This window comes from Manis pentadactyla, chromosome 1 (assembly GCF_030020395.1).
Source record: "Manis pentadactyla isolate mManPen7 chromosome 1, mManPen7.hap1, whole genome shotgun sequence".
NCBI classification, from domain to species: domain Eukaryota; kingdom Metazoa; phylum Chordata; class Mammalia; order Pholidota; family Manidae; genus Manis; species Manis pentadactyla.
This window is the reverse complement of record NC_080019.1, coordinates 182,207,576-182,220,027: the sequence shown is the minus strand read 5'-3', so window position 1 is coordinate 182,220,027 and position 12,452 is coordinate 182,207,576. Positions and strand designations below refer to the sequence as shown.

The window sequence follows — 12,452 nt, the reverse complement described above, 5'->3', positions numbered from 1 at the left end:
TTCAGATGCCGCTTTACCACAGAGAGGTTGTCTGCGAACCCCTATCTGATATAGAGGGCCCTTCCCCATTATTCTCTCTCCTAGGCTGCTTTGCTTTTCTCCAAGGTAGCCCTATGACTTAATATGTTACATTTTGATTTGTTTGTTCAGTGGCTTTCCTATAAGAACATAAACTCCATGAGGGCAGACACCTTATCTTTTTGTGATCTGCTTTATCCCCAGCAATAGAAAAGGCCTCCTGCAAAGCAGGCTTTCAAAAGATACGCACTCAATAAAGAAATCAGTGTGCTAAATAAATATGAATTGCGCTTCTACTCAGACTCAAGATGTTAAATGAAAAATATTCATATAGCCCTGAAATAGTTCTGTAAAAATCCAAAGAGAACTCCTGTAAACAAGAAATGGGCATGATTAGCAAAGATGGAGATTATTCTAAAGTAATAATATAATTTCAAAAATTAGCCAGGCTAACCACTACTAATATTTAGGTAATGCCATTACTGTAGTATAATATATATGTATAATATATGCATATTATACATATATATTATATAATATATAATATTATTATATATTTCAAAACACATCCAAAACTGGAAAGAAGCAAGTCATGTCCAAGCCCAAAAATTTGACTCCAGACTTAAAAGCCATAGATTTAATTAAAGAAAAAAATATTGACTTTAAAAATAGGGTTAAAACTGAGTTAATTAAGAAAATTTACTGGGTCAGTAGAGTTCAAAAATATTGAAACTCATTATTTAAAAACATCTTGAAATTTATAAAAAGTAAGAATTTTATCAACCAAAGTGTTAATTAACTCAAAAGAAGTTTGGAGTGATTTTCTAAAATCTACTTCATTCCTTTTCACTACGTTTTATTTTCCCTTAGTACTTGGGCTGATTCAATCTATTCGCTTTCAGATAGACTGGAGTAATAGGGTGGCCCATTCTAAGATTCTCCTCTGACAGTTGAAATTAATTGTATATGATTGAATACTGCATAGGAGTCATGGAAACAACACAATATTGATCTGTCATTTGCCTTCCCAGCTATTCAAATGCATTCATGATATGAAGTCAGTAGTTTTATCTTACATGTAAGCACTTCCTATAATCATGATCCACAGAGAGAACTTTGAGTGCCCACCTTGACTGTCCACTGATTCTCCAGTGACTAAGGATACTAGGCAGCTGGACTCAGTGGAAAAATCAAGATCTTTCCAGATGAGGAAAACCAAGATTGAAGTCCTACCTATGTCCCTGAATAGCTAAAGGACCCAAGTTATTTAGTCTCTCTGAGCCTGCTTGCTCATCTGTAGAACAGTACTTTACAGTATTATTCTACAGATGAGGTGAGATAACAAATACAAAGCCTCTAGGACATAGAATTGAATTAACTTGATGGTACCTGATGTTTTGCCAATTTGTGGTCAATAAAAGAAGAACAAAAGACATTCTGAAATACCAAACCAGAATCCATTTGTTCACAAGAGATACATTCTTTGGCTTTCACATGCTGCCAAAATGGCCCCTTACCTGGGACCCATGTGACTCTGTGTGACCAGTGCAATCCCCCAGACATGCTCTCCAACTCCACAGAGGGTCCTCTTTTCCCAACTCCTCATCATCTCTCTCAAAAGCTGGAAAAAATTCATTGATATTCTCAAAACGCCAACCTCTGTGCCAGTCTTCACTGAACCTCCTGAAGCTGCTGTCCTAATTACTGAATTTCTAGATTGTATGTGGTGATATCTTTGGACCTTCCTCAGCGCACTTCCAGACCCCAGTTCGCTGTGGGCTGCTCTTCCCAGCATCCTGGGGAGACACTCACCATCCCTCCTTCCACTGTGGCTCCCTCAGCAGCACCCACCCCCACAGGAGAAACTAGCTACATCATACCAAGAGGCAAAGTCCTCTTAACTCTATGCTGTGGGTGAGATATTTGGATCATCATAGAGGAAGCTCTTTGCAGCAACTGAAAGAGGAAGTTCAGGAAATGAGGAGAGGAGGAGGAGGTGTTATTTGGGAAGTACTTCCCTCCTAGAAAACTGCCTGGTGCGTCCATAACAGATTAGTCAACATTTCTGAATTTGCAGAGATGATGATAAATCTGTGCTTTTTTCCCATTTGCTCCCCAAAGATTACATCTCCCTTCAGCACCCCAATATCTTCTAGCTTTTTCCCACAACAGTTCCATACTGTAGTAAAATGTGGGAATGCTATAAGGCCGTATCATGTTGCTAGTCCTCTTCCCTAAGGTGGGACAACCTCTCACTGGATTGCATGGGGTCCCCAAGACCACATTCAGGTTTGATGATTTGGTAGAAGGACTCACAGAAGTCCAAAGAGCTGTTATATTCAGAGATACAATTGATCAGGAGAAAGCTTCTGGAGGTCATCTCCCAGAAGAGTCGCACTGACAGTACTCCTTTCTCTCGGCAATGACTTGCAGCAACAGGTGTGAAGTGTTGCCAATAAAAAGAACGCACCCAAGCCTTGGTGTCCAAGATTTTTATTGGGAATCAGTCACATAGGCATGGAGCACCCATATTGCTGATCTCATTACTCAGTCTCCAGCCATTCCAGCGGTCAAACTGAGGCAGCATGGTTCATGACTCCAGATAAACAATGAACTCCAGATAAACACATGAACTGTATAGCATTACCCAAGACCAAAGGGATTCAAAAAGCACTCTGACCAAGTGGACATTCCAAAGATTCAGAGGTTATCTCCCAGGGTCCAAAGACCTCTCCTTTCTTGGAAAGATGCAGAGTTGGAGCATCCCAGACCCACTGAGTTACCCCTTTAGGGCACATTGTTGTAATGACCAAAACATTGTGTACTGGAGAGAAGCCTGCTTTCTATATGCTTGTTTCATGATCCATGGTGTGGTAAAAAGATTCTCTTAGGGGCCTTGAGTAATGTGGTTTCACTCAGGCTTTAGATATAAATGAAATGTGAACATAAACACATTGAGAAGAATAAAATTTGAAACACAGGCCAATTTATTTTACATTTATCTAAAATGACTTGAGAGTTGTTGTTAGGTAAGCAGGCCTCCAGCACAAAACTGAAATGGGGAGGAAATTCAGCACTAGTTTATTAGTGCTATAAAACAGAATAAATGTCTCCTCCATCTAAGAAAACATTGTATGTCAAGAGGAGGCATAGTTTTAGAATAAATGGTTTTCTTCTTTGAATTTAAAATGCACTGATCAGGCCAATAGTTTGAACCTTGTTATTACCCAGCTTGTCAAAGAAAGCCAAAATCTTTCCTGACTTTATGGAAAAGTTTGATCATTGGAATTCCTCTCCTCACACTTCTCTATCAGATCAGTTAGTGAATATACACAAGATTTTGTAAAAAGAGTATATTCCACTGCTAAAAAATCCAAGTCCCAGTAGCATGGTGGCTAAGTGTATGAGAACTGAAATCCTAGTTTATGATCTTGAGTTGAAATCCTCACTTCTTTCCTTGGTGGCTACGTAATTTTAAGCAAGTTATTAAAGTTACTTCCTAGTTATTACTCCAAGCCTTAGTTTCCCTGTCTGTAAAATGTAGACAACATCTATTTTAAAGGCTTTATTTCAATGATTAAAGAAGATGGCATGTGTAAACTGTATATAGTGTCTGGGATGTAATAAACTGTCAATGAATATTAACCATTATTGAGGTATGATTGTAATTAATTGGCATCATCAGACAAATACTTGCTTCAGAGGCAGCTCAGCTTTGTGGTTGAGAGACTGAATCCCAGCACTAACTTTCCATCTTTGAATATTGGCTTTCCCACCATTAGTCTTGAGATGCCATTTAACCTTGTTCTTTATCCACAAAGGAGTTAAAGGTTATGGTGGAGATCCAGGGTTTACAAAATATTTAGAAGAGTACCTGACACATGATAAGAGTTCAAAAAAGTCACCAATTTCATTGATTGGGTTTCAAAAATCTCATTACGCCAATTGATTACTCTCCTTCAAATACGCCCAATTAATACAGCAGAGCAATGAAGAATGTGGGTTTTAGAGTCAGGCAGTCCTGATTTAAACCTCTGTCCATGTAGCTGATTAGCAGAGTGACCTTGGACTGGTCACTTAATTTCCCTGAATCTCCGCTCTTCTATAAAATGGATTGTATCGGTTTTGATCTGAAATGATCAAAGCATCTTTAAGCTTTAGCAATCACCACTACCACCATCACCAACCTAACATCTATATATCAATCATATAAATATGAGTGAAACAATTTATCTTAGAAATATTCTTAAAGTCTTGGTATTATGCAATTCTTGCAAAAATGTATTTTATTTGAAGGGATGAAATAACATTAATTTCTTCAGCAAGCACTTATTGAACAACTTTTATATGTCAATAACTGTGCTAACCACTAAAGAATGAAGTCCAGCAGTTTCTGCCTTCAAGAACCCCACATTCTTAATGAGAACAGATGTGACTATATATACACATGGAAAAATGCAATAATAGAGATTGCACAAGATAATAAAGATTCCAAGTAGAGACATTCTATGGACTCAAAGATGGATATAATGCAAGATGTAATAACCTTTATCCTCCTTCTGCCTTCCTCAAGACATGCTCGACAAATGCATAGCAAATCAACAGATTTTGGAAAACCACATGATAAGCGTCATTCTATGACCCAGATTCTAGACTTAACTCTACCAATTATCAGTGATATGCATGATCCCACAAAACCCAATATCCTATCTGGAGGTCAGTTTTCCTATGTAATAGTTTTACCTATCTGTTCTGCCAATTTGGGGAGGTTGTTGAGAATTTCAAACGAAGCTGCAATGAAAACCATCCAGTAAAATGTGTAAGTATTATAGCATTTTATCCTTAAAACCTCAAAGTAGTATACTTCATAAAGTGCTGCAAGTTTTATGTGAAATTTTGTAAATGAGTAAAATTTCATGAGGAAGTTAAAAATAAGATGCTCTGGCCCAGAAAGGAATGACTACTTTACACTCTCTCTCAGGAAAGCAAATGCTGACAAGAGCAGGCATATTCTGAGCAAGTTACACAGGTCTACTCTTCAAAGGATCTCTTTCAACTTGCTGTTGAATTCGATTCCATGTCTATAGTCTCGTTGACTTGGGTAAATGGAAGTGAGCACAAGTATCCTTATCTGGAAATTACTTTAGTTTTACTTGCAGCAGTTTCTTTCTACCAAATAGAAACAAGTAAATAGATATAGAAAGAGATACAAATATTGGGGAACTTCAGTATCCATTTCAAAATCTGGTATTGAAATAATTGAGCCTTACTGGCTTGGAACTCAATGTGGTCAATCCTTAACACCATACTTCAACACTCTAAAAATGTTTCTTCCCTGAAAAATATTTCATCTGTGCCTGATCTGAGTTGTTGGGTTGTTTTTTTAAAGACCTCAAAACAGAACAGAGCTATGACTCCAATTTACTCTGGAGTATGAGGTATTATTTGGGAGAAAAATAGCTATTGGAAAATGAAAACTGTTCAGGTGGAGAATAAGTGGCTGTTGAGATCAGACAAACAGGAGATAAGGAAGCAGGCAGAATGATTATGCAGGCAAAGGGAGGTAAGCAAAGGTGGAACTGAAGATACGGTGTGTTTCCCTCTACAGACGGAGGCAGCTCTGATGTATGATGCCGTGTACATGGTGGCCATTGCCTCCCACCGGGCTTCCCAGCTGACTGTCAGCTCCCTACAGTGCCATCGACACAAGCCATGGCGCCTTGGACCCAGATTTATGAACCTGATCAAAGAGGCAAGTGATATTCCTTCACAGACTAATTCTGTCTTTGGCTTAGCACTGTCTGACTTGTTCATTTAGTGTGGTCTACCCACATGGCTCTGTGGGCATGATGTCTGTAAAGGAGAAGAAGATGTCATTAGCCAGTCAGCTGGGATCTCACTGGTAAAAGTGTGTCTAAAAGAACTATGCAGGAGTTTTTCAGTGCGATGTTGAGATGTTCAAAGAAGCTACCAGGTCATAACAAACACTTGCCTTCAGCACTGCCCCAGCTGCTGCTGGCCCCACATGTTCATAAGAGCTCATAGGTGCTTATTCCATGGCCCACTGAGTCACAGAGTATGTTGGTCCATCATTGAGTGGTACCATAGATAGTTCCCACATTGTCAACCCATCATCCCAGTGGTTTCCTAAATCTCAAGTTGTGCAGAACTGAATGGGCCTCTTTGTCCTAATGATATATTTATTATGTTGCCATTTGTGAGCACACCAGAAAGGTCCAGTGGCATTCAAAACCTACCCAGGGCACTAAAGGATTTCCAAGAATACAGGATATTTGGGGGAAGAGAGTTCTTCACTATTGCCCTGGGATCATGGACTATTCGCCCAACCTTTCATTTTTCTCTGAGACAATTTGACCTCCCTTCACCAGACCTTGTTCTGAAACATGTTTTCCTTGGATAATCCTTAACCTCAGCATGGACCTCAGGGTGTGTCTGGACTTGACAAGATGAAATAAGGCACTTGGGAGCAGCCAGACCTGAGTATATACCCTACTCTGTGAAGCTGAGAAGGCTTTTTCTCTATGTTTTCTCTATGGGACGCAGACATTTACCTTCAAATGAAGAGTGTATGTATTCCTCTCTCTACTGGAGTGGGACAAAGCCATAGAAAAGAAGAAAGGGAGAGAACAGAGTGCAAGAGAAGAATGCCCAGCCAAGAGTGAGGGACAACTCCTAAAAAAAGATACCTACTGTGTGTTCTATCTCTGCTGGTCTCTTTAGCACCTACAAACCCCTTCTCAGGCTGTACAATCTACTTCCCCATTGAAAGCTGACTTTGATCCATAGGGTGAGAACCAGAAAGGCAGGACATGTGACGGTGTTAACCACAGCCCAGACCCAAAGCAAGGTTATGTGAAAGGCTAGGACTACGGTGTGGCAAGTAGCAAGAAGGTGCTGATTCAAAGGCACATGGTTTAAGGAACCACTCACTCTCAGGTTTGAACCCTGCACTTACAAGAAACTAAAAGGGGGTGCTTCCCTAAATTTTGTGCCCTGAGCACCTCTCTTAACTTGTCCTAGTCCTAGCATGGTTACTTGGGTTTAAATCCCAGCTCCACTAACATTTATGAGCAATATAACCTGGAAAAAATTACTTAAACTCCTTTTGTCTCAGTTTTCTCATCTGTACAAGGAGGTCAACACCTTCTGTTTCACAGTTATTGTGAGGATAAAGAGCAAGGTTAGTACTTATGAAGAACATAGTGAGTAAGAATCTGAAATACTAGCTGTTCTCTTGCCATTGGAATGGACCACTAATAAGAGCTTCATTCAGTTTACTGAGGGTGATGCCAGGAATTTAAACCTGGCAATGACAACACAGAAATCACAAAAAGGCATGAAATGAGATACCCTCTTCTGACAGCTACATAAATCTGATGGACTGTGCCTAATAGAAAAACATCACAGAGCCTCTGCTCTCCCTGCAGCAATCATGGCTGTGTCCCAAGTTGCCATGATCACCTTGATCTTTAACAAGGAAACAGCTGGCTTCCTTTTATCTCATACCAGTGCAAGGAGAGTCATGTGGCCACATGAAAGCTTGGGATCAAACACTCAAAAAGCACCCCCAGCACCTTTTTGCTTGTCCTGAAGTTGCATAAGAAAGTGGATTTACCACACCATCCATGGTGAGACATATTTAAAGAAATAATGAGCTCCAAGATGAGGGGCCACATTGAAAGCAAGAAAGCATTTGACATCCAGTAACTCCAAAGAGCAAATTCCCTATTCTCAGGCTCCACAGCTGGGAGTGGAAGAGAAATGGGGTTGGGGGAGCGCATTAGAAACCTTGATCACCATTGCACCCTTCTCCCTGTTGTCTCCTGAGTCATGACCCTATGTGCTACCTTTGGCAGGGGGTAGGTATATGAAGAGCAGATGGGAAGGTGGGTAACCAGAAGCAATACCCCAGCCTGGTGAAGGACTGGCACTGAGGGAATTCTGAGACAAACTAAAATATGTGAAAGTGAGAAAATGCAGATGTTTCTTTCAAGGAGGACATAATTCAACAAAAGTTTGCAGGCATTGGGTTTTATTAAGAAACATGAGATAAGGCACTTAGTTCTAAAACTTCCCCAAGTCCTTTCTTTTAGTAACTGTCACTTTCCAGAGGATTTCCAAAACTATCAGAAATAATATAAAGGAGCAAGTCAGCAGATTGAATTTATGGGGCGAAGATCACATTCGTCACAGGAGGTAAACTTCCCGAGCAGAGAGGTAGTTGCCTGTGCAAGAATCCCTGATAACTCCGCACATCATTGAGAATCAATAAGCCTTTCGGACAGGTCTCTCCAGTTAACTACATTCCAGTGTCTTAGGCTGACTAGACAGAGGAGAAGAATTAAACAATATTTTAAACATGATAGAATGTGCTATAGTGTTGTCTCTCGGCATTTGCTAAACAAATGCATATTAGGAGATTGTAAATTCCCAATTAACAACCATTACTGGGACTCCATCCATTGCATAAGCAACAGGAACTTGCCACTATAGGGAAATACCGCCCCCCAAATTAAGAAATGTTTCTTCTATTAATATGAATTTACCTATTGGGAGAATGATAGGCTTCATTTGAAGCTTTCCTAAGCCTCAGGATAAAATCTATACTCATTAGCAGGATACGTGGAATCTCCAGTGATCCAGTGCCTGCTCCCCTATACACCTCTCTCTCAACTCCTGCCCTGTCCTGGCACTTGCTGAACCTAATGTGGCTCCCCAAACTTGCCATAGGCTCCTACCAAATTCTCTTGCCTCGGATTAGAATACCTCCTCTGGGTCATCTCCTGTGTCTCAACTCAAGCACTGGCTCTTCTCTGCTGGCCCTGACTCACAAGTTTTGGCTCCTTACCTTCATTACCATTGTTGTTAGACCATCATACTTATTTGCATGACTATCTCTAAGCTGTGCTTTTCCAGTTTTGATTCCCTAGTTCTTGCACAACACTGGGCATAGAATGAGCACCCACAAAGTACACACCAAGCAAGTGAATGAACTAACAAATGAATAACAGCACCTAGAATCAAGCACTGTAGAATATACTTAGTATATGAATATCATATCCAGAAACCACTCAATAAGGCAAAAACCAGTGTCTGAACTAGACTTGTTTACCAGAGCCATACGTTCTGGTGGGAGAGTGAGGCAGGGGTCTCAGGAATAGGCCAGCCTGTTTAACTTTGGCACTGGGAGCACAGACCCTGAGATTTAATCTGTTTGCTATCTGTGTGAACTTACTCATTTAGGTTCTTCATTTCTCAGTTCTCTTTTCTATAAAATGGGAATAAAAGTACCTACTCCATATGTTTGTGGTGATTACATGTGTTATATGTACAGCCTGGCATACAGTGGCTGCTCAATAAAGAGTAGCTGCCATTAAATGGAATGTTCTGCTAAAAAAATTTTGTAAAGTGGATGTTGGGAAAGACTGAGGCAATGCATATACAATGTTAAGTGTATTGCCAAACATATGTAGGCGGTGCATGCTTGCTATTGCTATTACGGGCATCATGATTATTATTATTAGAGCCAAAAGATGAAATAGCAGTATGGGCAAAAAGGAGGGCAGGACCTCGCTGTGAAAAATCAGGAGTTCTGTGGAAACAGGCATTAGCCTACAGGAGGCCAACTATAATGATGCCAGGGCCTGAAGCAACTTCTAATCCTAGAGCATACACACGGTGGTACTGGAGGGACCCAGAACGTTAAGTAATCATTAGCCAAGCTGAGCTACCAGGAAATCTGGCAAACCACGTTAAGGCCAGTCTAGGAAATGAGAACTGAATGCGGAGTGAGGAGGCTGAAATACTTAAGATCAGAGTTCCTCTGGATGTAGAGTACATTGCAGCTGGCCACTGGGGCATCAGTGGGCACAGCTCTGAGAGATGGAGCACACTGAGGCATCTGAGTAAAAGAGGGTCTATAACCATAGCTTCTGGGAAGGGCAGTGAACCATGGGTGCAGCAAAGTGAATCAGAGATTGTAGGTCATGTCAGAGAATCTTAACTATTTTCTGAGACCCTATTTAAAACTTATTTAAACCATGGATCCATTGTTACCACAAAAAGCATACAAATTTTTCTGCAGTCTCAGTGACTTTACAAATACCTTGGGTTCCCTGAAACTCATTAAGAGGGTCTGAATTGGTTATTGAAAATCAGAGTTTGGTTGAAAGGGCATTCCATTATGGCGAATGGCAAAAATATGAAGTAAACGTGAAACATAGGGAGTCCCGATAGGCTCAGATGGAGTGAGTGGTTCCAGGTGGAGGTGGTGAGAAATGAGTTTAAGTAAATATGGAGAGACAATTAGTGGAAATTGCCTGCTGAGTTGAGAAATTCACATTTGACTGTTAAGTGGCAGGAAGGAAATCACTGTTCTTGAGGCAGACACAAAATGATATTTCAGATAGCTCATCTTGGTAGCTATGTATAGGTTTGATTAAAGCAGACAAACCCACAAAGATTATTGAGGAATTGTAGACATCTTGGTTTGGAAATGATCATGTCTCCTAAAGAACTCAAAGGGAAAGGAATTTGTTTAAGAGAAACATACAAGTATTTTTCTTGAGTACAAGCCTGACTTCTCCCTTAGGCCTAAATTCCTCCAGTTCCTTTCCTGTTGGAAAAATCAACTTGGATGTCCTGCAGCCACCCCCATATCAACAAATTCCCAAATAGAATCCATCATCTTATCCATTAAATCTATTACTGCTACATTAAGCCCTATGTCAATAAATAACAATGTAACTGGGATGTCAAACAAATACAACTGGTAGGAGAGTAAAAAGCAATTTATTTTTGCTCCTACTGCCCATTTATAATTACTCAGTTAAAATATGGGCAGAGTCCATGACTTTTTTAGTTGCGGTTTACTTAAAGTATCGACCCTTTAAGTTGAACTTCAGCTTAGTAATTAGAATTTCTATTCTAAGATACTAATCAGAAGTCCAGCTTGATTTACCATCATATTTCTCTGATCTCTGAGCTTGTCTGCTAGAAAACTCTAGGAACTTGAGGGGCAAGCTAGGCTTCTCCCCTTTCTCCTTTCCTTGCTTACTTCCTCACCACATCCTTAGCTATTGTGCCTTCTACCAGGCTCAAAAAGAGTTAGGACACTTCTTATTTGACCCTGCTGCTCTGTGCTCTCTGGGAAGCTGGTGTCCCCAGTGGGCTCGGGAGATTTTTAAAGCTAACCCTTCTTCCTGAAGCACTTTCTTTTACTCTTTATCAGTTCCCATTGGGTGGTCTTTCCTATTTCTTTGACCCAACTAAAGGGTCTCTCATCAGACAGAAGCATATTGTGCTTCTTTGGCCCCAGAACACCCAGCAGTGCACCCTCTGCTCTTTCTTTTGAGATCTACTCATCCCTCTAGATGGTCCTATGAACTACAACCCAGGACAATCCCACCCCAGGCACTCGGGACCCAAATTCAGTACACAGGAAATGCCCACTCATTCCTTCCTTGGAAACTCTAGGAGTGCCTCTAATGGAGATGCAGCAGTTGGCCCCCGCTGAGTTGGTCAGCTTTGTGTGGTTCTCTTTTGTCCCTTGGGACTCCTGCCACAGTCCATAGTCCATCCTTAGCCATTGGTCCTCTGCAGCCAAACTGTTTGAGATATCTCTGAATGGCCCCTGGGAAGCTCCACTCACCAGGAATGGTACCCAGAGGCAGAGGGAAGTGGACTCACATCAAGGCAACAGTTGTCTCCACAGAAAACTCTTCAGCAACTACCTCTACCACACACGTGACCCCTTTCCTAAATCCTTGATCTCATGTTCAGGTCCAAGAGATCTAGAACAGTCTCTGAGGGGCACTTCCTTTGCTCATATGCATAGGGAATTTGGGAGTGTGTATCTATATTGATAGAGTGTCTATCAATATATCTAGCATATTGATATCTATCATATTAGTATCTGGGTTGAAATATTACAGTAAAGTAGTACTTGTCACTCAAACCAGACCTCTACAGATGATCTAAACTTCGCCATCCACCTCAGCACACCCATCTAATTAAGTCCTGTCAACTCTCCATCCTAAATATTCTTTAGCAAACTTCCTTGCCCACTGCCCTCATCATTTCTCACCTGGTCCATTAGAATAGCCTATAACCAGACCCCAAAGCTTGAGGCTCAGCCCTTTTATAACCATTGCCCACATACAAGCAGAGAGATGTTCCTAACCGCACGGTAGGTATTCTCCTCTCTAAAAACTTGTTTGTAGCTTCCTGCATCCACCATGCTGTTCTCATTCAGTGGAGAAACATAGGTTTCCCTTTTCCTGATGAAAATCTACCTTGCAATACCCCCTATCTCCTGCTCCTTTCAACCTGGAAAGCACGGCCTCCCAATTTTCACTTGGGCTAACTCTTACTTGGAATTCATTTTCTCTAGTGATCTCTCCTGACGTGTTTGG

At 40.8% G+C, this 12,452-nt stretch overlaps 1 protein-coding gene across 8 annotated transcripts in view; it reads left to right on the top strand.

Moving 5' to 3' along the window:
* GRIK1 (glutamate ionotropic receptor kainate type subunit 1) overlaps positions 1-12,452 on the top strand; it is a 366,591-nt gene that overhangs the window by 265,967 nt on the left and 88,172 nt on the right. For all 8 annotated transcript variants that reach the window (XM_036926325.2, XM_036926321.2, XM_036926328.2 and 5 more), the window contains one exon: positions 5,627-5,770. In XM_036926325.2, the coding sequence (XP_036782220.2) occupies positions 5,627-5,770 (144 nt within the window). The remainder of the gene's footprint in view (positions 1-5,626; positions 5,771-12,452) is intronic.